The 22,643-nt window shown below is 36.3% G+C and overlaps 2 protein-coding genes across 2 annotated transcripts; one reads left to right on the top strand and one right to left on the bottom strand.

The window, feature by feature from the left end:
- Positions 1-14,089: 14,089 nt before the first annotated feature.
- LOC129947453 (uncharacterized) lies at positions 14,090-15,322 on the top strand. Its single transcript, XM_056058013.1, has 3 exons — positions 14,090-14,544; positions 14,614-14,769; positions 14,830-15,322. The coding sequence occupies exons 1-3, from the start codon at positions 14,217-14,219 to the stop codon at positions 15,219-15,221; spliced, it is 876 nt and encodes a 291-aa protein (XP_055913988.1). The 5' UTR covers positions 14,090-14,216; the 3' UTR covers positions 15,222-15,322.
- LOC129947454 (transmembrane protein 70 homolog, mitochondrial) lies at positions 15,239-16,210 on the bottom strand. The gene is made up of 2 exons (XM_056058014.1): positions 15,623-16,210; positions 15,239-15,565 (listed from the first exon to the last, which is right to left on the bottom strand). Exons 1-2 carry the CDS (start codon positions 16,091-16,093, stop codon positions 15,320-15,322), a joined length of 717 nt encoding a protein of 238 aa, XP_055913989.1. The 5' UTR covers positions 16,094-16,210; the 3' UTR covers positions 15,239-15,319.
- Between the last annotated feature and the right edge of the window lie 6,433 nt (positions 16,211-22,643).

The following is a 22,643-nucleotide window of genomic DNA, read 5'->3' as shown; positions in this document are numbered from 1 at the left end:
AGAGAGCTACAGTAGCTTTTTGACTCTTTCCTGTACGTTGTGTTTCCAATTTAGTTTTTTGTCTAAGACAAGACCTAGGTATTTGGCCTCGTCTGAGAATTTTAATTGGATTCCTTTAATGTAAGGTTGAAAAATGGAATTTTGTATCTCCTCAAAAATAAGACCAGATCGGTTTTGTGTGGGTTAAAACCCAGTCCACACCGATCAGTCCAAAGTTTTAGTCTGTCCAAGGCATTTTGTAAGAGTTATTTTAGGATATTAAGATGCTTTCCTGAAACTGCTATAGCAACGTCGTCCGCATAGGCTATCACTCTGAAACCCTCCGCATCCAGACTAGTTAGGATTTCATTCACCACTAGGTTCCAGAGGAGAGGGGATAGAACACCACCTTGCGATGTCCTTCTACTAACGAATCGTCTGCTAGAAGAGTTGCCCAGTTTTGAGTTAATTATCTGCTAGTAAGCATTAAATGAATTAACTCCTGAAGCGAACTCTCTACATTTAGAGATGTCAGTGCAGAAGTGATTGCAGATGTGACCACGTTGTTAAAGGCACCTTCGATGTCAAGGAAAGCAACCATAGTGAACTCTTTATGATGGAGGGAATATTCGATGGTGCGTACTAAAGTGTGTAACACTGTTTCCACCGATTTACCTTTACAGTAGACATGTTGAGACGAAGAGAGAAGTTTTGTATCGATACGTGCCCTTAAATGGATATCAATCAATCTTTCCAGGGTCTTAAGAAGGAATGATGATAGACTTATAGGTCGTAAATCTTTAGGATTGACTTGGGAGTATTTACCTGCTTTAGATATAAAAACAACTTTAACTTCTCTCCATGCCGAGGGAACATCTACCATATCCTTTGTGATCAGACTTTGTGGATATGTTGTATTTGAACTTGAACGTGTAAAACTGTTGCAAGTTTCGGTAAGAGAACTACCAGGAAAGTGAGTGTCCAATAGTAAGTTCAGCGATTCATTACTTGAATTTGTCCAGGAGTCGTCTGTATTTTTCAAGCAGCTTGGCATAGCTGGATTAGTTGAAAGAATTTTCCATAACCTAGAGGCTTCAGAAGTTTCTTCTATCATGCCATAGAAGGATCGCCAAGAAGATCGCTTGGATTTCCTTAGTGCCTTCTTGTAGATTCTTAGAGATTCTTTGTAGGAGTCCCAATGAGAGGCTAGTCTTGCAGCTTTGGCTCGGTTGAAAAGTTTCCTGCATTCCTTCCTGAGCGAGTCAAGCTCTGAGGCCCACCATTGTGGTTTCGCGATCTGTTCATAGCTGAGGTAAGGTCATTGACTTTGTTGTCAAGTTCGTTAGCGTTAGAGGAAGTCCTAGATAGTCCAGGTTCTAGTTAACTCTGTAATGAGTTCCTGTATGAAGCCCAGTCAGTTTTCCGATAGTTTCGAAAAGTCAATGGACTCGGGTTATAATAAAGGTCCTAAAACAATTAGTTCCAGAAAGAACGTGGAGTCCTTTAAGAGAATAATTATATGACGACTAACATTTCATTGGTTAAATGCTTCGCAAAAACACTAAATCGGTGTGTGAGGAAAAAATTGTTGATTATTAACTGAATCCGTTCACTCAAATTCGTCCTCAAAAGGATTATTTGTTGTATAACCACAGAGTTCAGAAATCCTTTAAGGGAAGAACTTTCAGTTATTTTCTTCAAAGTCGATCTTTATTTCAACTAAGAATGAGTAACAATGCAACCATAATTAAAGTTTTAAAAAAAACGGCTTCGAGAAGTCAAAATAACTTAATACAAATGATACAATATGCATAGAAACCATATTTCGATCAATCATTTAGCAATCATGTGGTTTTTCCTGTCGTATATTCTCCTTCATTTCTTTAATCAATAATCAATTTATCATAACTTTCGACTGTAATCAAGCAATTTCTTCATTCTATGCCAATCAATAAACAATTAATTTTTACAAAGCAAGAAAACAAAAAAAAAACAAATGTCTCAAAACAACAACAACAACAATCCTTTTCATCCTTTTCCAACAATTTACATACAACTAAACTTCACAACTTTATTCTGCACAACTTATATTACCATATCATTAAGAACAATTAAATTGCACTCAACAATTTAACTGAACATATTAAATGCAATAAAGCTCCTTGCAGTTCGTCCTTCTCAAAACACACTCACTCACACACTAAACTAACTGCCAACCTCTATATACCCATTACCCACCCCTCATAATCGCATATTGATGTATGTATGTCTATACGTATGTATATAAGATACACCTACACAGTAGAAGGAGCAAAATGTTCTTATTTCTTTGTTTAAAACTTTGGTCTAATGTTTCGTTGGCCAACAAAACTTTTCACTGTGTCAATCACCACAGTTGGACCCTGTGCCAGGAGCATGTCATTTGCACTGACACTGGCGGATCCGAGAAACACAAACTTTTTGCTTTTCATATTTCGTATGCATAAATGAGCTGCAAGTTGTATTTGAAATATCTAAGTAAAGTTTTTTGTTAAAAAAAAAAAAGTTTAAAAAAAACTTAAGCAAGAAAAAGTTCTGGCCAAAGAGTAAACAATATTTCCATTGACATTTTTTTGTTTCCTTTAAATGGAAATGGAATTTGCAGTGAAAATATTTTTCAAATATAATTCAATTTCAAATCGACTTTTGTGAGGTGAACATTATCGGGTACTTAAAGGGTTAAAGAGTTTTCGAAGTTTTCCTTTTGATCATTTTGAAAATATTTTACCCAAAAACTCACAAAGTACTAGATTTTGTTTCTTCTAAGCGGAAGGGAAGTTTTTCTTACGTGACGTGCTTGAACTGACTTCCAGAATAAATAACCTTAATTAACAAAAATCTAAGAATCTCTTAACTGAATAATATCCCAAATTTGTGTTAATTACAACTGGACCCCCCTTTTTTATATTCTTTGGCAAATTTGATTTATTGCATGACATAAAGTAACTCACCATCAGCAACTCCAACACATGATTTCCTTCAACATCACATTATAGCCCCTCGTCTTCATAACCAACACAACGACCAAACAAGAAAAAAATCCTTTCATTACAGTTTTCTAACTTCCGGGAAAAGGACTCTAATCCAATACAGGATGAGAAGGTGGAAGGTACAGTCAGGGAGGGTTCTAGGAAATATAAAAGGCCAAACTCCGATTTCTTTTTCCCATGTTTGATCCCAATGATAATTCGTTGTGCGGTAATTTTTTCTTCAATTTTTCTTTTTCTTTTGCAAAATGAAGAATAGTTCCTTATATTTTGTTTGTCCTTTTGCCGGTTATAAGGAGCGAATATCTCTGTGTATGTCCTATGTGGATGAGCGAGTACAACACACATAAGCATATTACAGAGAGGACACACATTTATCTCGTTCTTTTTTTGTTGTTGTTGCAGTTGGTGGGTGGTAGATTTCATTTCTTTTTTCAGGACACTTTTCTTTAGCTATGGCCTAATATAAATGAAACACTCAATGTTACTACCATCAGGACAATTTGTTCGCAGTGAATTGTTGTAATTTCTCATCGTGATTTTGCCATTGTGCTTTCAAGTTCTTGATGTCATATAAGGTTTACTCAATTTATTTTAGGTCCTTTGGGAGTATAAATATACATATGTGTCGACATGAGTGTATTTATATGAATTATTTTTTAAATGTATACGTTTGTGTGCTGAGGATGGTTTTGCTGTCCTATCCAAAAATTATTATGAAAGGCGTTGATATTGTAGGAAAGCGGTTGTCTTAAAGCAATGAAATACGCTTCCAAAACTCACAAAAAAAAACCAAAAACAAACATGTCAGCCATATTTCACTTCAGTAGATACAACTATCTTTATTTTAATCAATTTCACTTTACTAGTTGGCAGATTCACTTAAGTGGACTGTGCTTGCTTGTTTTAAGCTCCTTTGAGATACATGAAGAAATAAGAGCTGTGTTCCAGACCTAATTTCAAACAGTTTCTGACTAATATTTTTAGTCATTTTTGGTCCGAAGTCGTACCACGCTTCAAAAGTTGTTCTGATTCTCTATCGCTCGCGCGATAAAAACATTTCCCCGTTTTGACAGACTTAGTCCAAGGAATTTCTTCTTGCGATTTCTGGGCTGGCTGTCAGATTCGATTTGACGTTCACGACAAGTAATGTCAGAAGAAAAAAAACACGTGTGTAACTCGTATTTGTGTAGGATTGCCCAGGTAATTTTTTTATTTTCATTTTAGTTTTGGTATATCTGAATATTGTTCATATTTTCTTTTTCTTTTAATCAATCAAATAATGTTCATAAAATTTATATCTTATAAAACTGTTACTGAAGAAGAATATATATATAATTGTCAATATTTATTGAAAATTTTAGTGATATTTTCAGAAAAAGAAATAATTTAAATTTCATAATTTAAGGAATAATTCTTTTTGCATTTAAAATAAACATCAGTTTACTTTTGGTGTCATAATAAAGTTTATTAAAATTTTTCAATGATCTTTGGTAACTCTGCTCTAGTATATTTTTTGACGTTACAAAAGTAGTCCAAACTCGTGCAAATTGATGCGAAAAACGTTTCAGATATTTTGACAGTTTGCGTTCTCCCTGAGAACTTTTTATGACATTTCTATTATTTCATCCCTCCAAAAAGCAAATATTTTGTTTGTTGACGTTTTTGTAGAGCTGTTTAGATAATTGAAGATAGACACACCATATAAAGACCGGAATCTTTCGTACGTTTTACCCTCCAACACCCATTTGTTTACATTTTTGTATTTGTAATTTTGACATTACGTACATTTTGAAATTTGAAATCCAACAACAATTCGATGCGGTGTATTAACTTGTTTTGACAGATGTTTTTTTTTCATTATTTTAGCTGTCAAATGACAAAATGAGTTCCAATATTTGCATTTATAAACATTTTTGATAGAAAAATACGAACATTGGAACTCACCTGGACGTGTTCTTATAAGTTTTTTAGATTTTAACTACAAAATATAAAACTTAGTTGTAAGTATTACCATTATTTTTTTTCCATTTAACGTACATATTTTTTTAAATTGGCCCTAACTCCTAAACGGGGGGACCCCTCCCATAATAAAAAAAAATCTTGTTTTTAACTGTTCTTCACAAATCGGTCATCAAACTTTGTCTCCTGAGTTATCGTACTCTTCGCAAAAAATGCAATAACTAATGTTGCCGTAGCCACTAGGTGCCTCCCCTTAATAATTTCTCATCACTGTACTTTATTGTCGTGGTGAATTGACTTTAGAGGGTGGTGAATTGACTTTAGCTGTGGGGAATTGATGTTAGACTTAAGTGTGCGTGAAAATTGACGTTTCAGCTTGTAGACAAACCAGAATGACTAATTGGTTTCCGGTCCTTATATGGTGTGTCTATTTAATTGAAAGTAGCTTCCGTTTGCAGTCACATTACATTACATTACGTTCTTTTCCTTACGATTGTCAAATGAAACGTGAGGTCGAAGCTCCATTGTGATAGCAGTCATTGAATTAATATGGCTGATCTCGTAACTTCAGGTGAAGCCGAAGCTGAAGCGTGTTTGTGATTCAGCCATTAGATGTTCTATAAATTTAAACAAAGAAACTTGATAAATTAAAGCTGTCATGCGCTGGTTACAAGAGGAGATCGAGGAATCGAATCGAAATTGAATTGAGTTTTCGATCCAGGTATACGTCATTAGTGGATCGAGGACTAGAATTTAAATGCAATGGAATGTGATGTTAATGGAATGGCATTTGGATTTTATTTGTATGCAACAAAACAACAAATTGTGTAGTTTTTAAATTCAAATGAAATAATGCTTAAAGCACATAAACGCTCACCAAAATAAAGTCATCCGAAAACAAACGAGAAAGATAAAATATGACACAAGCACACAAACAAAACGTCAAACACCAATAACTCGATTCCCCGATTCAGATTTACAAAACAATTTTCGACTCAATTCACTTCGCTTTGTAAGATCGGATCGAGTAATCGTATTTCCATCAAATCCAAGTATAAATGTGGCTAAATCCTGGTTCAATTCTCCTTGTAAACTGGGAAATATTGTTGAAACTAAATCTGTCAAATTTATATAAATAACCAACACGTGCAAATGAAAAAATTATTTTATCAAAATTAATTTACCACTTTATATTTACTCAACTTATTATAGTGTGGTGAATAAATTTTAGTCGATCGTTACATACATATGTATATGTAGGTAAGCTTTGTTGATAGTTTGTAAACGAAATGGATATCTGTTAAAAACAATGTGCCTGTCAGTGAATATGCACAGAAGAACCAAAGTAAGTTTAGCGTCAATATCTTGCTTCGTGAATTGACCGATTTTGACCGATTTAAAACCGCTATATTTGCTCTTATGTTTATGTTTTAAGTTAAGACTCTCGCGTATATTTGATACATTGAATTGTGAATCATATGTGCAACCCGAATTGAGTTTGACAGTTTGTTACAATTGCGACGAACAATTTCTTGACTAAAATGTATCTCATTTTGGCAGTGAAAAGTCTAATTTTATTACCTTAAGATTAACTCATACTATATTTCTGCCTTTTAGTTTACAATTTTTACAGAATTTAGGTTTATAAATTGTTAAAAATGACATTTATTCATTCGTTCGCCGGTTTTTTGTCCCCAGCATGTGAATAGTCCTTAACAGCCAAAACAACTCATGCCATCTGAGAAATTCAGTCTTATGTGAGACCCAGAGTTATGGCCATCTTCACCACCCAGAGAAAAAGACATGGCGGAAATTTAAATGATTTTATATTCCATGAAATATTTGTTAAGCGAAATCAATGGATGTAATATAGTAAAGATGAAGGTAGACTTTTAACAATGGAAAAAGATATGAGCCAAATTGCCACCAAGGCTACTATTACATGAGCGCAATCTGGGCATTTCCGGCTGTAAGTCCATCTATAATGTCTTGAATCGATTGTGAAAAAAAACGATTTTCGTGAAAGCAAAGAAAAAAAATTTAAAGGTGCTAAAATACAAGATCCTGATGTCTAATTGGAATCATCTTCTTGAAAAAGAACATTGTCAGGAACTTTGCGATTGTTTCGTTGCTTTTGTTGAATTTTTACCATTTTAAAGCTTTCTTGAAGCGAGTATTTATAGTAATAACGTAGTTTTTACTTGTAAATAAACCCTCTTATTTGAAAACCCTTTATAATGATAGCAACGATATCATAAACAATAGCTGTTTTATTTAAATTTAATTATAAAAAGCAAAAATAAAATTGTCTAAACTAAAAACAACTTGAAAGATGTACGGCTTTGCTTTGAACTTAGCCAAGATTTGTTTATTTAGTAACATTCCTACAAAATTATTGACTTTTAGGATTTTCTTTCAAAAGAATGGTTCTCATGCTTTCCACTGTTTATTAAACTGACCTTTTTTAACCTAACGTCACTAGAATCCAAACTGACATATCTATTGTTTTAAATGGTGTTTCCGTTCAGGTTCACCTGTTTTAAAGTGATGTCTTTAATTATGAATCTAGATTTGACCAGTTTTAAGATTGAATCTAAGGCCAGAGCTAAAAGCTTCAAGAAAAAGTATAGCTTCGACAAAAGAAAGATTGCGTTGTCCGTCCAGGTTATCCTTATTTTATTAGGATTTTACATTATTTTCTTACTTTCTTTATATTTTTTTCAACTTATTTAATCAGTTACAATTTTGTCTCTTTTCAGATATACTGTTAAAATCCTTTTTGTTCTTAAAGCCGACAAATTGTGAAGAAAGAAATAATTCCATTCGATGTTGTAGTTGTTGTACTTTTGTGTTATCTTAAGGCAATGTCATTAATGAACGTCATAAAATGATGCTTGCGTTTTGTTTAGAAAGGATACCGCCTCCATTTCCGCCTTCATCCCTGTATACCCAATTCTTGTACACACAGAAAATACATCAACTCCTTGCAAAAAAAAGGAAAACATACACAGCCTGAAGGGTTTCATATCAAGAAAAACACTAATAAAGACACAACAACAAAAACAACAAATTATACACCAAAAGACGAAGATGGCTACACATACATATAATATGTATAGTATATGTTTTGTAAGATATGGAAATCAAGCAAAAGATTGTAATCCTTTGGAAAATATTTTACATGGCGACAGATGATGATGGAAATATCCTTTTTGTGTTCCGTTCTTGATGATATGAATGAAGATGGATTATAAAGATTTATCACTTGAGTTCAATTTAATTTATACGAAATAAATTTATGGGATCAAGGTTTTATACTTTCTCTCTCTCTCTTTCATTCAATTTCTTCCTCTTCTCTTTCTTAACCTAAACCTAGCCCAAATAAATTGGTATTTAGCGAGTGTGACTGTTTTATAAGGATGATAAAGCAAAATATCTTTGACATGGCTTTGGTACACGCACATCCTATACAAACCTACGAACGTATTTATTTAGACAAGACATAGATATATTTCATTAATATCCGCTGGAGCAAATTTTAATGACCAAGAAAAACTCTGTACTCGTGTATGATGGGATTTCGGAGCTTATGTGATGAACCTTTTTTTTGTGTCGGTTCGGTTGTATATTTGGCCTCTTGCTGTGCAAAAGTAAATGAATGAATTTTATGCCGGAAGTTAATGTTCCATTTAATAGGGCTCTGCTATACTCTGGCAATGATTGGTTGGTCTCTTTTAAGATTGCCTTACACGCATTCACTTTATTTGCTTAAAACAAAAAAAAGAAAAAGGGAATTTTTTGTATTTAAAAAGAATAATTACCTAATTTAATAGGCATAAAATTAACTTTTATGCTTTTTTTTTAAAGGTGTACTGTTTTTAACGAAGTTAATGATTTGCATATAAGATTAATTGTTGTACGTACCAAGAAGGGTTTCACTAGTTGCTTCCTCCAACTTTAAATTTATTCAGCTCATAGCTGCCCTTTTCCACTTTATATCACTTTTTATTCCTTTTTTATTATTTATTTAACTTATCCAATCAAATTGAGATAAGACTCTTTTTTTAATTGAAGCTTTTTAATTTTTCTCTTAAATGGCGCCCAACGCTACTATCCATCATCTTTCAACAGACAAACGTAAGCATTGAGCTCCAACTGTACCCTACCGATGTTAGGGAAGTCATATATTAATTTCCCCCTTAACATACATATCAACCTCAAAACATGAAAGTCATTTTATTTTTCAATTAAACCCTCTTCCCCATCCCTTTGCCAATATTTATATCCATATCAAGTTGTTGTGACTAAATCACTCGTGTGTTCTCAGTTTACCTTAAGTCCTGCCTTTTAATTACTCCTTATAAATTGCAAACAGCATGTAATTAAAATTAACACAACAACTCTGCCAACAAGACCCTTCAACAGTGTGTATGGATAGGTATATGTATTGTATGTTGCATGTGTGTATGGGGAATAAGAAAGCGAATAAAAATTTTTAAAAATTACAAAGGATATAAAAATTCACTTGCCATGCAATTCAGGAATCAGGAAGGTAACAAAATATGTCTGCATTATGATTAAACATGGCAGGACAACAACTATAAAACTTTACCAACCTAGCTACAAGGATTGTATGGATGTATGCAATGGAAGTGGAAGTAAATGCCGTGTTCGCTTTGTAAAGTGTTTTAGTCAATAGCGAAACTACACTAAATGAGTTGTCACCTGACACTTTGTAGGACATTAATCGAGAAAAACGAGAAAATAATGAGTTAATATAGGGACATAAAAGAGTAAGTATGAGTGAGTATACCTTTGTTCATATATTCGCTTACAAATTGAAAAAAAAAAACTTGACAGAACGAGGCTGTCAACTGATTGACGTTTTAACGTTTTATATCGCGTTCATAGCATATAAGTAGTTTGCACTCACTTACATTAAGGCAGGTATACTTAAATATTATACCACACTACTGGCTATAGTGTGATGTGATTTACATCTTGCAATTTGTTAAATTACAAAAGTGTAAACACAGCCTAATGGACGGTTGTCACGGAAATCGTTGTAAAGTGCTGACACTAAATAATTTTAATTAGACAGTCAACTTGAAAATCGTGTGGCTAATAAATAAGTGTAACTTTAAGGGTGACAGCGAGAGAGGAGGACGGACAGATTGGAGGTGTGTCGTGTCGAGTTGAGTCGTCTCGTGTCCCTGGTGGTGTGTATTACTATGTGTATTGGATATTGACAAATGATTAATTTATACGGGTTCAATGTAATTAACTGTGTCATCCTACTGGAACGCGGCGATTGTTGCTTTGACATTAATCATGTTGCTTAAGAGAAAATTGCTGTCACGAGGTTCTGAAGGAGTTAGAAAAAATGTAAGGACAAAAAAAAAGATACAATCCTAGGATTTAAGATGGTTTTATACATTCTTGTTTTATAAACACGTGGATGTTGAATTTATTTTGATTGATATGTGATCTGAAAAGAATTTTCAAAATGTACAAAATTTTCTTTAACAGAATAATAATAAGCTGTCGTTAAAATTATAAGCTGATGGCCATACGCCGTCATTAAAATCTCTGTCTGCTAAAAAAATCTGTAGAGTAGCAAAACACATCTTTTGTTTCAAATTCTTAGCTAAAATGGGTGTGTCATTTAGCGGCAAGTGCATTGTGTATGAACAAATAAATGAACAAAGCTCCCAATTAAAATAGTGCTAAGTGTGGGTCTCAACTTTAAGATTCTCGGAGTTGCCATTAGTTAAAAACGACCAAAAAATGTGGTTTAGGAATAGGACAAGGAGAAAAACTTGTTTTAAAAATTACAAAATAAACAAACATGAGGATTGCAAATTCGAACTTGTATAACATTAATATATCGAATTTTAAAATCATTTCTTACAAATTCTGTAATGTCAAAAAATTTGCTTTAAAACTGTTTAGTAAGGAGAAATCACTTGCAAGACCCATCCAAAAAATAAATAAGTTTTTGCAAACCGGTTTACATTTCAAGTTACCAAACTGGGGATTATAGGTAAAATGTCACTTGTACTATTCAACGAACATTTTTTTTTAATTGACGAAGCACTTGAGTTCATGGCTTAACTGCTATTTTATCATTTCGTTGTTTAGTAAAGCCCGTAGAAGAAAGATGAAAAAAGCGTTTTTGTTGCTGCCTTGACTAGGCCTCGCAGATGCGCATTCTGTTAGGCTACGTTCAGATGGCGACTATTCGATTCGATTTTTTCACGTATGTGGTTTTATCGAATACGAGACGGGGTTTCACACGAGATATATTCGATTCGATTTTTCCACGTACGGGTTTTGAGGCGTGGCAGGGGACACAGCACTGTCCACGTATTCCACTTATTTTTTATTGGTATAGAACTATTAGTGAATAGTTCAAAGCATAAAAAACGTTTTGTTCATGTGAAAGACACAATATAAAGATAAGTGGTTCTAATTCGAGTCTTATCGAATCGTAGTGACAAGTTCTTACGGTATACGGAAGAAATTATTTCACGAATACGGGATTTTCCCGCATGGGCTTCGTGTGAATGTAGAAATATAACACTCGCTGTCACTGCTCTATTCGATAAAATGCCGTATACGGTATACGAGAAAAATATGGTCGCCTGAACGTAGCCTTACTTCAATTTTTCAAAGACTTCACAGCTCGGCCAAAACTTCTTTTTGAAAAGCGTTCGCTGTTTGGCTTACACGGTACTCACTTTGAAAATAAGTTTTCAATATTTCAAATCAATTTTCAAGAGTTAAGCTTCTCATTTTGTTCCGCGGAGGTACGATACTGACTTTATGCCAAGATATTTCTAGGAGTAAATGCTGTCAGTGTCAAAATAACCTATGATTTAAAAAGAAACCACTAGACGGCAATAAATATTAAATGGCCTAATTTGAGGAGTGTCGAAATTGATGATGCACTTAGCCAGAATGAGGTGGGTTCTATCTCTATTTTTAGAATTAAGAAGAGAGGTGGAAGATAATGCCCAGTTTCATCATTATTCTCATATTTATGAGTCTTGCGTTAAGAATCATGTTTTTTGTCTGGTGAAGGAGAGTTGCGGTAAATGTTTGTTTTAATGGAGTAACATTTTTTTTTGTGTTGAACCCGGTATTAGTAGAACAAATTATTTTAAAACATGCGCCATTTATTGGTATCATTGAAACCGATCCGGAAAAATGTTGAATTGATATTTGACTGTGTGACGGAAATTATTTTTGGAAAAAAAATATTTTTATTATCCGGACGGAAATTCATATTCCTGAACAGCGGCTTCGTCTATGGTCAAATGTGACACAAATCGTTTCACTGATTTGTGTTCTTATTTCTGACAGTTCTAATGACAGATCTCTGGCGGTTGATTTAAATAAGGTAATTACTTTCAACGACAGAAATGTATAATGAAAGCTTTTCACCACCTATCATCCAATGATTTGTTTCAATGATAAGAACCAATGATAGCTACCCAATAAAATTTGAAGTGTTTAAATTTGAAATCATGCGTCAAATTGTATTGCATCCCCACTTAATTTGTTAATTTGTTTAACAACAAAAGTAAACTTCCTTTTTGGGATCTTGTACCCAGGCTCATACAAAGCTAGCTAAAAAGACTTTATCCAAAAGCATCCCACATTTTCCCATTTCGACCTTGTATATGAAAACCATAGTTCTCTTATGAGAAGAAACTCTTAGGGCGACCACATACCGCATTATTGGCGGTAGTGTCGTGAAGTGGGGAGATTCGCAGGAACGTTTATAAGTCTTCTTATAAAGGGTGATTTTTTAAAAGCTATAAGAAAATTTAAAAAAACCATACAATTCAGAAAATGCATGAAGTATTTATTTGAATCGATAGTACCGCACATATTATGTTTAAAGATTATTTCATGCAAATGTTGACCTTGACTGCGCCTCAAATGGTCCATCCGCTTAGTCCAATTGGGGCATACTTTTTCTAACATTTTGGCCAGTATCTCACGAATATATATTGCAATGTTGTCTTCCAATGCGTCCATTGAAGCGGGCTTGTCTAAATAGACATGAACTTTAACATAGTCCCACAAAAAATAGTCTAAGTCTTTGAATCGCACGATCTAGGCGGCCAATTGAACAGTCCCGAACGTGGAATAAAATGGTCACAGAAGTCGCCTCTCAATTAATCCATTTTTGAGCGTGCTGTGCGGCATTTGATGCCGTCTTGCAAGTCAAGCTCTTGCATTTTGGGCAAAAAAAAAGTTGGATATCATCTCACGGTAGAGGTAGAGCCCACCATTCACAGTTACGATACGATTCGCATCATCTTTGAAGAAGTACGGTCCAATGATGCCACCAGCCCATAAACCTTACCAAACTGTTACTTTTTCTAGATGCATTGGTAGCTCTTGCAATGCTTCCGGCTGATATTCACTCCAAAATCGACAATTCTGCTTATTTATGTACGTAGCCATTGAGACAAAAATGAGCTTCGTCGCTAAACACAATTTGAACGCGATGAACTTTTTTAACAGAGTACGCATTTTGATAATAAAATTCAATAATTGGCAAGCGTTGTTCGTTTGTAAGACGATTGATGGTTAAATTATAGACTAAACTAAAAATGTTTGACAATGAAACAAAACACGAAACGTGCGTCAGCTTTTTAAACCAGTGTTGCCTAAAAGATAATAGTTAAAAATCACCCTTTACTTCCGCTTGATCTCTGTATACGATGCATGGTTTTCATGAACAAAACTACGATGAGATCTTTGTCGAAGAATAATGGTTAGTTATAGTTTTGTATATAAAGGCTTTAAATTTTCCTGCAGTTTTGTTTGAGCTTTGAATTTTGATTGATTGATTTTCATGTAAACAAATACAAAGGTTTTATACAATATTTCCCAATGTTATTTAAAGTTCGTACACAAACCATATTGTTTCCTTCTCACCTCCGACGAGGTGATTTCAAATGAAGAAACAAAGAATTAACCTCATTCTGAAATTCCCCACACTAACAAAACTACCATTGGAATGTAAACAACAAATTATTGGAAAGACTTAACAATATTGGAAAACTTCTCTTCTCAATTTGCATTTATTTCTACTGTCAATTGTCATGTCAAGCATCCAACTTCATTTTTCGTCGTGAATGGCGTTATTTCCATTTGTTATTGTTTATCTTAATTCTATATTCTTTAATTTCATAAATTAATTAATACTGAGAGAAGAAAACACAATTCAAAATGACGAAAAGAAATCTTTGGGGCTACGAGGAGACTCTAACCTTAATTTCGATTATCGAGGAAAAGGAATGCCTTCAGAAACTCGAAGAGAAAAAGTACAAAACCAATCAAATTTACCAATTAATTGAACAAGAAATGTTTGCTCGTGGATATTATGATAAAAATGCCAAACAAATGGAATTTCGGTGGCAAAATTTGAAGAAAATATTCTACAAAGATCGCAAGACAATCGAGGCCGGCGACAAGGATCACAAAGTGTCACCATACTATGACCAAGTGGAAGCTGTTTTATCCAATCGAACGAAAGTCAAGAAAAAAGAAAATGTTGGTATGTATTTACGTGTTTCTAAAGCAGACCAACTTAAAGTTGTTTTAACATTTAATTTGTTTTGTTTAGAAATGAGTACGCTGTCAGTGAATCCAATAAATACCATTGATAATGGACATTTTTCAACGGATGAAGACGAAGAACGCGTAATAGAGCACGACATTGAGCTAGATCTCCCCAAGACAGAAATGCCCACCTTCGAGGAGTGTTTTCCAAGTCTACCAAGTAAATATTTATCTCTAGCTCAATGTAAAACATTGCTGTAACTTTTTCATGTTCTTTCAGCCCCTAAACCGCGAATAGATCTGAAGAGGCCCCGCGAGATAGACAGTGTTTCGAAAATCGATGCCTTCCAAGAGAAAATCAAAAAGGTTACCAGAGAGCTGAACGAAGATCTATTTAGGAAACAAAAAGAGCTGATTGAATACGAGTTCAGATTGTTCGCCAACTATACCACGGGGCGAGACGAGAAATTCAAGGATATCATGTCGCAAAACACGCAAACCTTCCTCAGTGGCATTCGAGATCTACTGCAAGAGAACAACAATAATTCGAAGGTCAAATCAATCAACCACCCGAAATCCAGGCTATCAGAAGCAAGGCAAGTCGAATCAATCGAAGATCATAATATCAAACAATTCTTTCAAAGTTGGGATCAGGAAGCGAACAGAAAATAATCATAATAACTTTTAAATTCTTGGGAACTGTTTTTTTGTTTCGTTTGTGTACTTTTTTCTTTATATTTACTTCAACAATAAACAAGATAGATTTTGATTTACTTTCTACTTTCTTTTTGGCTACTTTGACTTCCCTGTGTGGGTGTTTGCATTTGGTTGTTGGTTTCTTCTGGTTGCACGTTCAATTTGAAGTCGATCGGTTTGTCGTAGCCCATGATCTTCACGTAGTGGTCGGTGTTGTCGAACAAGGTTGGCTCAATGAACAGAGGTTTGTTTTTGACTTTGAAGGATGTGAACATCCCTGGTACGTCTGGAACTGTAACATCGCTCGGCCTGAACTTTGTCTGCGCGAATTGAAACTCTTTAGCACACTTATTTCTTGACAAAAAAAAGTACTTTACCTTAATTTTATACAATAAAATGGATATTGTCGTCGCGGTATACTCGTCGGTCTTAGCATTGTAATGAATCTCGGTGACGTATTTCTTGGTGATGAAATGCAACAGCAAAGGTGTCACAAATGTAAAGAATCCAGCAACTGTGCATAGAGCCACTGCCATTCCGGTGCCACCTATCTTCATTCCTTGTTCCATGAGAATCGGTTGGGCGGCAAGCCCGGTAAGACTGGTGGTGAGTGAAAAGATTTTGACTGCTTTCATGCGAGGTGCGAGGGATCCGTGATAGATTAGAGTTTCATCAGATTCTGGCGTTTTTGCTGAGGCAAATGTGCGATTGAAATGCTTACTAATGGAAGGAAGTCCTCCAACAGTGAGGGTTTTCAGTGAATGCTTAAAAAATGCTGTTTGATTTGGTATCGCGGGATTAACTATGAATTGTCGGACACCCGGATAGAGAGCTCGTAAGGCAATCATTTTATTTATATCTTATAACAATTTGTTATTCACTAAATTAAGCTCGAATTAATGCAATGATATGTGAACTTCAAAACAAGTTGAATAATCGGCACATGAAAGAAAATCGAAAACATATGAATTTGACATTTGGTATTAAGTAAAGACAAGAACCTTTACGTTTTAGTCTTAAATGTTCTAGTACAATAGAAAATAGACGGGTGCGTTTGGAAAGACACACATATTTCCAGTTTAGAGTTTGTGCGCACTAAATTTTATTTAGAAAAAATTATGCTGCGCCTTCATCTGATAAAAGAACTTTCGTAAAAAATCTCCTTTGCTATTCAGTAAGAGTGAATTTTTTATTACACACTTTTTAATAATCCTCACAATATCCGTACTATGATCAAACAAGTTATCTTACTTACTTACTTAAGGTGGCGCTACAGTCCGGGGCGGACCTGGGCCTCAACCAACAAGCGTCTCCAGCCAGCTCGGTCCCTAGCTAGCTGTCTCCAGTTTCGCACGCCAAGTTGGTTGAGGTCCTCTCCCACCTGGGTGCGCCACCTGAGTCGCGGTCTTCCTCTACTGCGCCGTCCCTCGGGATTGGATTCGAAGACCTTCCGGGCTGGAGCGTTGATGTCCATCCGCTCTACATGACCTAGCCATCTAAGCCGTTGGACTTTGATTCTGCTAACTAGGTCAGTGTCGCTGTACAGCCCGTACAGCTCGTCGTTATATCTTCTCCTCCATTCTCCATCTATGCGTACGGGACCAAAAATCACCCGAAGAATTTTTCTCTCGAAGCATCCTAAGACGCTCTCATCTTTCTTTCACAGGGCCGAGGCCTCAGCGCCATAAAAGAGAACCGGGATCATGAGTGTCTTATAGATGTTGATTTTACATGCTCGTGAGAGGACTTTACTTCTCAATTGCCTTCTAAGTCCAAAGAAGCAGCGATTTGCAAGAGTTATTCTTCGTTTGATTTCAGCGGTGGTGTCGTTGTCTGCATTAATAGCGGTGCCTAAGTAGACAAAGTCCTTAACTACCTCAAAGTTATAGCTGTCCACGGTGACGTTTTGTCCAAGACGTCGTTGTTCAATGTCCTTTTTTGATGACAGCATATACTTGGTCTTGCCCTCATTGACCACTAAACCCATCTTCTTCGCTTCCGTCGCAATGCTCAAAAACGCTCCACTGACATCACGCTTTGATCTTAGAATTATGTCAATATCATCTGCGTATCCGAGTAATTGGATGGACCTTTGGAAGATTGTGCCTCTTGTGTTGAAGGTTTAGTTTTGCACAATTCTTTCCAGAACGGTGTTGAAGAAGTCGCATGACAGTGCATCGCCTTGTCTAAAACCTTTTTTGACATCAAATTCATTGGTAAGATTTTTTCCGACCTTGATAGAGCAGCGTGCATTCTCTATCGTCATTCTTCACAAACGGATAAGTTTGACAGGGATGCCAAAACTAGACATTGCTCGGTAGAGCTCTTTCCTATAGATGCTGTTATACGCGGCTTTAAAATCGATAAAGAAATGGTGGGTATCGATTTGAATCTCCTGGGTTTCAAGATCTGCCGTAGTGTGAATATTTGGTCGATAGGGGACTTTCCTGGTCTGAAGCGACACTGATAAGGACCAATCAGGTTGTTGACGAACGGCTTCAGACGTTCACATAATACGGCAGACAGGATCTTATACGCAATGTTAAGGAGACTGATGCCTCTGTAGTTGGCGCAGTTTAGAGGGTCTCCTTTTTTATGTATCGGGCACACTATGCTGAGATTCCACTCATCGGGCATGCTTTCTTCCTACCATATTTTGCAGATGAGTTGGTGCATGCTCCGTACCAAGTCATCGCCTGATGCTTTGAATAGTTCGGCAGCGATGCCATCAGTTCCAGGACTTTTGTTTGACTTAAGTTTAGATATAGCTATCTTCACTTCGTCAAGGTCGTGTAGGCGGAATTGTTGATCTGCGTCGCCGAGGTTGAGTTGCTCTATCTCCCTTACAGCGGAATTTGGTTCGTCATCGCCGATATTTAATTTGGAGAAGTGATCCTTCCATATTCTCAGCATCGACTGTGGTTCTACTACGATGTTCCCTTGATCGTCTATACAGGCTTCGGTTCGTGGCTGGTACCCTTGGGAGGTTTTTTTTACCTTTTGGTAAAATTTACGAACCTCATTCCTGTTGTGACATCCCTCTATCTCCTCGATCGCGCGCTTCTCATGCTCTCTTTTTTTCCGTCTAAGAAGCCGGTGTTCCTCTCTCCTCTTCTGCTCGTAGAGATCGCGAGCAGCTCTCGTCCTTTTGTGCAGCGCCGTTTTGTATGCCTCTTGTTTCGCTGCGTGAGCTTGCCGGCATTCGTCGTCAAACCAGGGGTTTCGCTGCGGTGGCCGTGTGAAACCTAGCACTTCAGAGGCGGCATCTCTGATGGCTGCAAGGCAATGTTGCGACTGGTTTTCAATGCTTAATGCAGGAAGCATAGGACTCCTTAGGAGGTTATTAGAGACTCGATCGGAAAAGGACATGGCAGTCTCTTGCGATTGTAGCCGTCTAACGTCGAATCTTTTCACAGTACTTCCTTGTTTTGGCTTGGATCGGGATATCCGTAGCCGTACCTTGGCTACAACGAGGTAGTGGTCCGAGTCAATGTTAGCCTCTCGGAAAGTTCGGATATCCTGGATACTGGAGAAGTATCGTGCGTCGATCGCAATGTGGTCAATCTGGTTGACGGTTGATTGATCAGGAGATTTCCATGTCCCCTTGTGGATATTAAGATGCGTGAACTGCGTACTAGCTACCAGAACGTCTCGCCTCGCAGCGAAATCGACCAGCCTGAATCCGTTGTCGGAGGTAGTGTCGTGCAGGCTGTATCTCCCGATTATGCCACCAAAGATGTCTTCTCTTCCTAGCTTGGCATTAAAATCTCCTAAGACAATTTTAACGTCATAGCCAGGGCACTGCTCATATGTCTTGTCCAAGAGCTCGAAGAACATATCTTTGGTGTCTTCATCTTTCTCCTCTGTTGGGGCATGCGCGCATATTAGGCTTATGTTGGCGAATTTAGCCTTGATGCGGATTGTCGTGATGCGCTCGCTCACACTGTTGAAACTCAAGACTTTTTGCCTGAGCCTAGTTCCAACAACAAATCCACACCCAAATAGACGCTGTCTTTGTTCTCGGTAGCAGTCGCCGTAGTAGATATCGCAGTCTTTTAGTTTGCGTTTACCCGGTCCATCCCATCGCACTTCTTGGATGGCTGTAATATCTGCCTTGCAGCAGTTACGGGCTTCCGCTAATTGTTCGGCTGCACGTGGTCTGTTAAGGGACCTAACATTCCACGTACATATCCGAAGTTCGTTGTCCTTATTTCGTTTGCGTGGGTTGTCAACAGTGAATCCGTCCGTATCCGAGGCTTGTTGTTGCTTCGAAACTATAATGTTTTTACGTGGCCAGGAAGTCACCCCGACGGCACAACCCCCAACCTGGAGGGCCAGATCCTTAGTAGCCGGATGAACCGCTCCTTATAGGCCTAGGCTCCGAATATGTCGAAGAAGCCCTATAAGGTGTTCACTAAGTAGTTCGACCTTACTGGAACTGTAGACGCCACCGTTGATTCTATCTCGAGAATTCGTCCGCTGCCGCCTGGATAAGGAGAGGTGCCTTAGTGGAAACACCTCTCCCCCCCTCTCTCATTTGCTGGCCCCAACAACTTTCCACTGGGGTTGGAACCCAATCTCCAGTTGAGGTACTAGGCACCCGATGTTCACCGCGGGGAGGTGAGAGTAGGAGTTGGTAGACAGAGGTGGGTTTTGAGAAAAACCTGTGGACGCTTGTGTCCTCTTGAATGCACATGTCTACCATTTGAACATCAGGATATCGAAATATTGGCTCAACTTTCCATTACCGCAGCACGAATTTCGACTCGCTGTTTTTTTATTTGATATATATGTGCAAGTAAATAATAAATATAGCAATTTTAGAGCATTCTATTTAAAATTAATTTTCAAAGTTCACAACACGCAAAAATGGTTGATTTTGACATTTCTTCCTTGTTTTTTGTTCAGTGTTGCTATACATACTTGTTTTTTTCTGTTGGGGACTTCTTTGATTTTAATGTTCAAATTCAAGAAGAAATTTGTATATATCCCAACTCGAACCCACACCAAGTCCTATAGAGATCCCACGCCGACGTCACCTTAACTGAAACTGTTCAACCAATAAATCTATCATTGGCAGTGTTTTAATCTTTTGATCGATCTTTAGTCGCCAGCCACTACTTTTGTAGAAAGTAATTTTAAAAGTATACATATTTAATAATTTTATAGATTTCATCGTTGGCAAATCGCATTCATTCTACTATCAAGGAAAAGGAATGGTCAGGTTGGGACAACATAAGGGACTTCATTTGCAGTCAACTACCTGCATTGAACGTTAATTTTGACCATGGCAATTAGTGAGTTGGTAAAGTGTCACAAACTTGAAATTTGGAACTTTATTTCACCAACCTCTATTTTCAGTTGATCGTGCAAAAACGACGAAAAAATAAGTGTCCACAAAAAAGAAGCTAAAAGTTAATCTTGACTTGTGTTATGTATTTTAAATAAATGTGACTTATTCCTTTACCAATTTTACAAGGAACTCTTTTACATATAACATGAAATGGAATTGTGTAAAAAATAAAGAAATCAATGAGAAAAAAAGTTCAGCTTTTAGTTCATTAAACAAATATGATTAGCCGTCATTTTGACATAAGGGAAATTTACCTGATAGTTAGGGAGATTTTTCTTGGTTTACTTTCCAGACTACTTTTCAATTAAGATACCTTAATTGGAAGGTAATCTTTTTTCAGACACTTGCAACTTGAATAATAGGCTTTTTGCACCAAGTCTAAAACCCGGTTTTCGCGAAATTATTGGTTTCGGCCGAAAACCTCATCGAAAACTCAAGTTTTCCCATACATTTTTGTTAAAACACAAGTTTTCGCAAACCACAAGTTATATTATAAAATATCTCGAAAATTAGTAGCAATTCAAAGTTGAACTATTGTTTAAAACCTTTCGAAACATTCAGTGCTCAAATTAATGTAAACAAAACAGCTGATGGCTGCTGTCAAAACAAATATTTTGAATAAGTAAGTAATATTATTTATACAATTTCCTTACAAAATAAGAACTATTGCTTCTTGTTTTTTATTTACAGAATATGGAAGAGAAAAAAGGAAACTTGGGGGAGTTTAAAACGATCTTTGTTAAGCGAGGAACCGGAATTCAATATGGCTACTGGCGTGAAGACTTGGGACTTGCGAGGACGAGGAAGACTTGCTCATAGCACAGTGGCCTATCGCCCCTTGATGGACAGCGCTTCAAACATCAAAAAGATCCGCAGTGCTTTGGATAAGCCAGGCGAGTCCTCAAAGGAAGATGCCAAAAAGATAGTCATGGAGAAATTGCAGCCCATCATAACAGCTTCATTGATCGCTCTGGATAAGTGTGATTTTGGTACGAATCTGGAACTAGGAATTGACCTTTTCTGCTCCGGTCATAATGACCTACACGAAGTCGTTCAGAACCTTCTCAACCCTGCCTATAAGTTGTTCGGACGGCCACAATATATGGGGCACATTTGGCGAACAGAAGCAATAGTCATAAGCTCAGTATTTTTTGAATTTGTTGTGAAAGAAGAAGAAAATGTTTTAAATAACGTTAATTTTTATTGTAACAGTTTTGTTTGTTGTTAAATCTATGATATATTTTCTAGACAATTAGCTTGTGAATTAGTGAATTGCTTGGACCGGTTGAAGTGAATTAAGAGATAGTGAGCTTCCACTCATCCCCAGAACTTCAGTTGAAATTCTTTTTCTAAAAATCAATTTGAATTTATTAGAATTCATTTTATTTTCACAAATAATTTGAGAAGAACAAAACTTTTTACTAACAAATTTGACAGCTGGTGTTAAACAAATTTAAATGTCAAATGAAAACGTGGAAATGTTCGGTGGGAACAATTTTTGCCGAAACACTCCTCAGGCAAGCTACAAGTGTCCCTCATAATTTGTATTTTGTTTTTAAAGAAATATTAATCATCTCTTTTCGAAATTGACAAAGAACCCTATTACAGAAAGCATTAAATGAAGTTGTACAAAAATTAAATAAATCAACAAGTAATAAAGTTCAGCTTTCAGTTGAATGAAAAACTGTCATTTTGACATAAGTAGACTTTACTTGATAATAAGGGAGATTTTTCCTTATCTCACTTTTAAGCAAGCTTTCTATTAAAGTTGCCTTAATTGGAAGTTATTTTTTGGCACCTGGCCAATTATATATCAGAAACTTGCCTTTTAAGTCCCTTATGTCGTCTGAACCTGCCCAATGACACCTCAGAAGAACGCTAAGTTTGACAGATATTGAATGCCAGTGCATTCAACCTAGAAAACGTGAAACTAATAACCCGAACCTTCTGATTAAAGTCAGGTTTACAGAATTTGGACCATGATGATAGTAAAATTCAATAAAACACAAAAAACTAATGACGAGTTTGTGGTGATATGTAAAGAA

The sequence above is a fragment of the Eupeodes corollae genome, chromosome 2 (assembly GCF_945859685.1).
Source record: "Eupeodes corollae chromosome 2, idEupCoro1.1, whole genome shotgun sequence".
Taxonomy (NCBI): Eukaryota; Metazoa; Arthropoda; class Insecta; order Diptera; family Syrphidae; genus Eupeodes; species Eupeodes corollae.
This window is presented reverse-complemented; position numbering and strand designations above follow the sequence as displayed.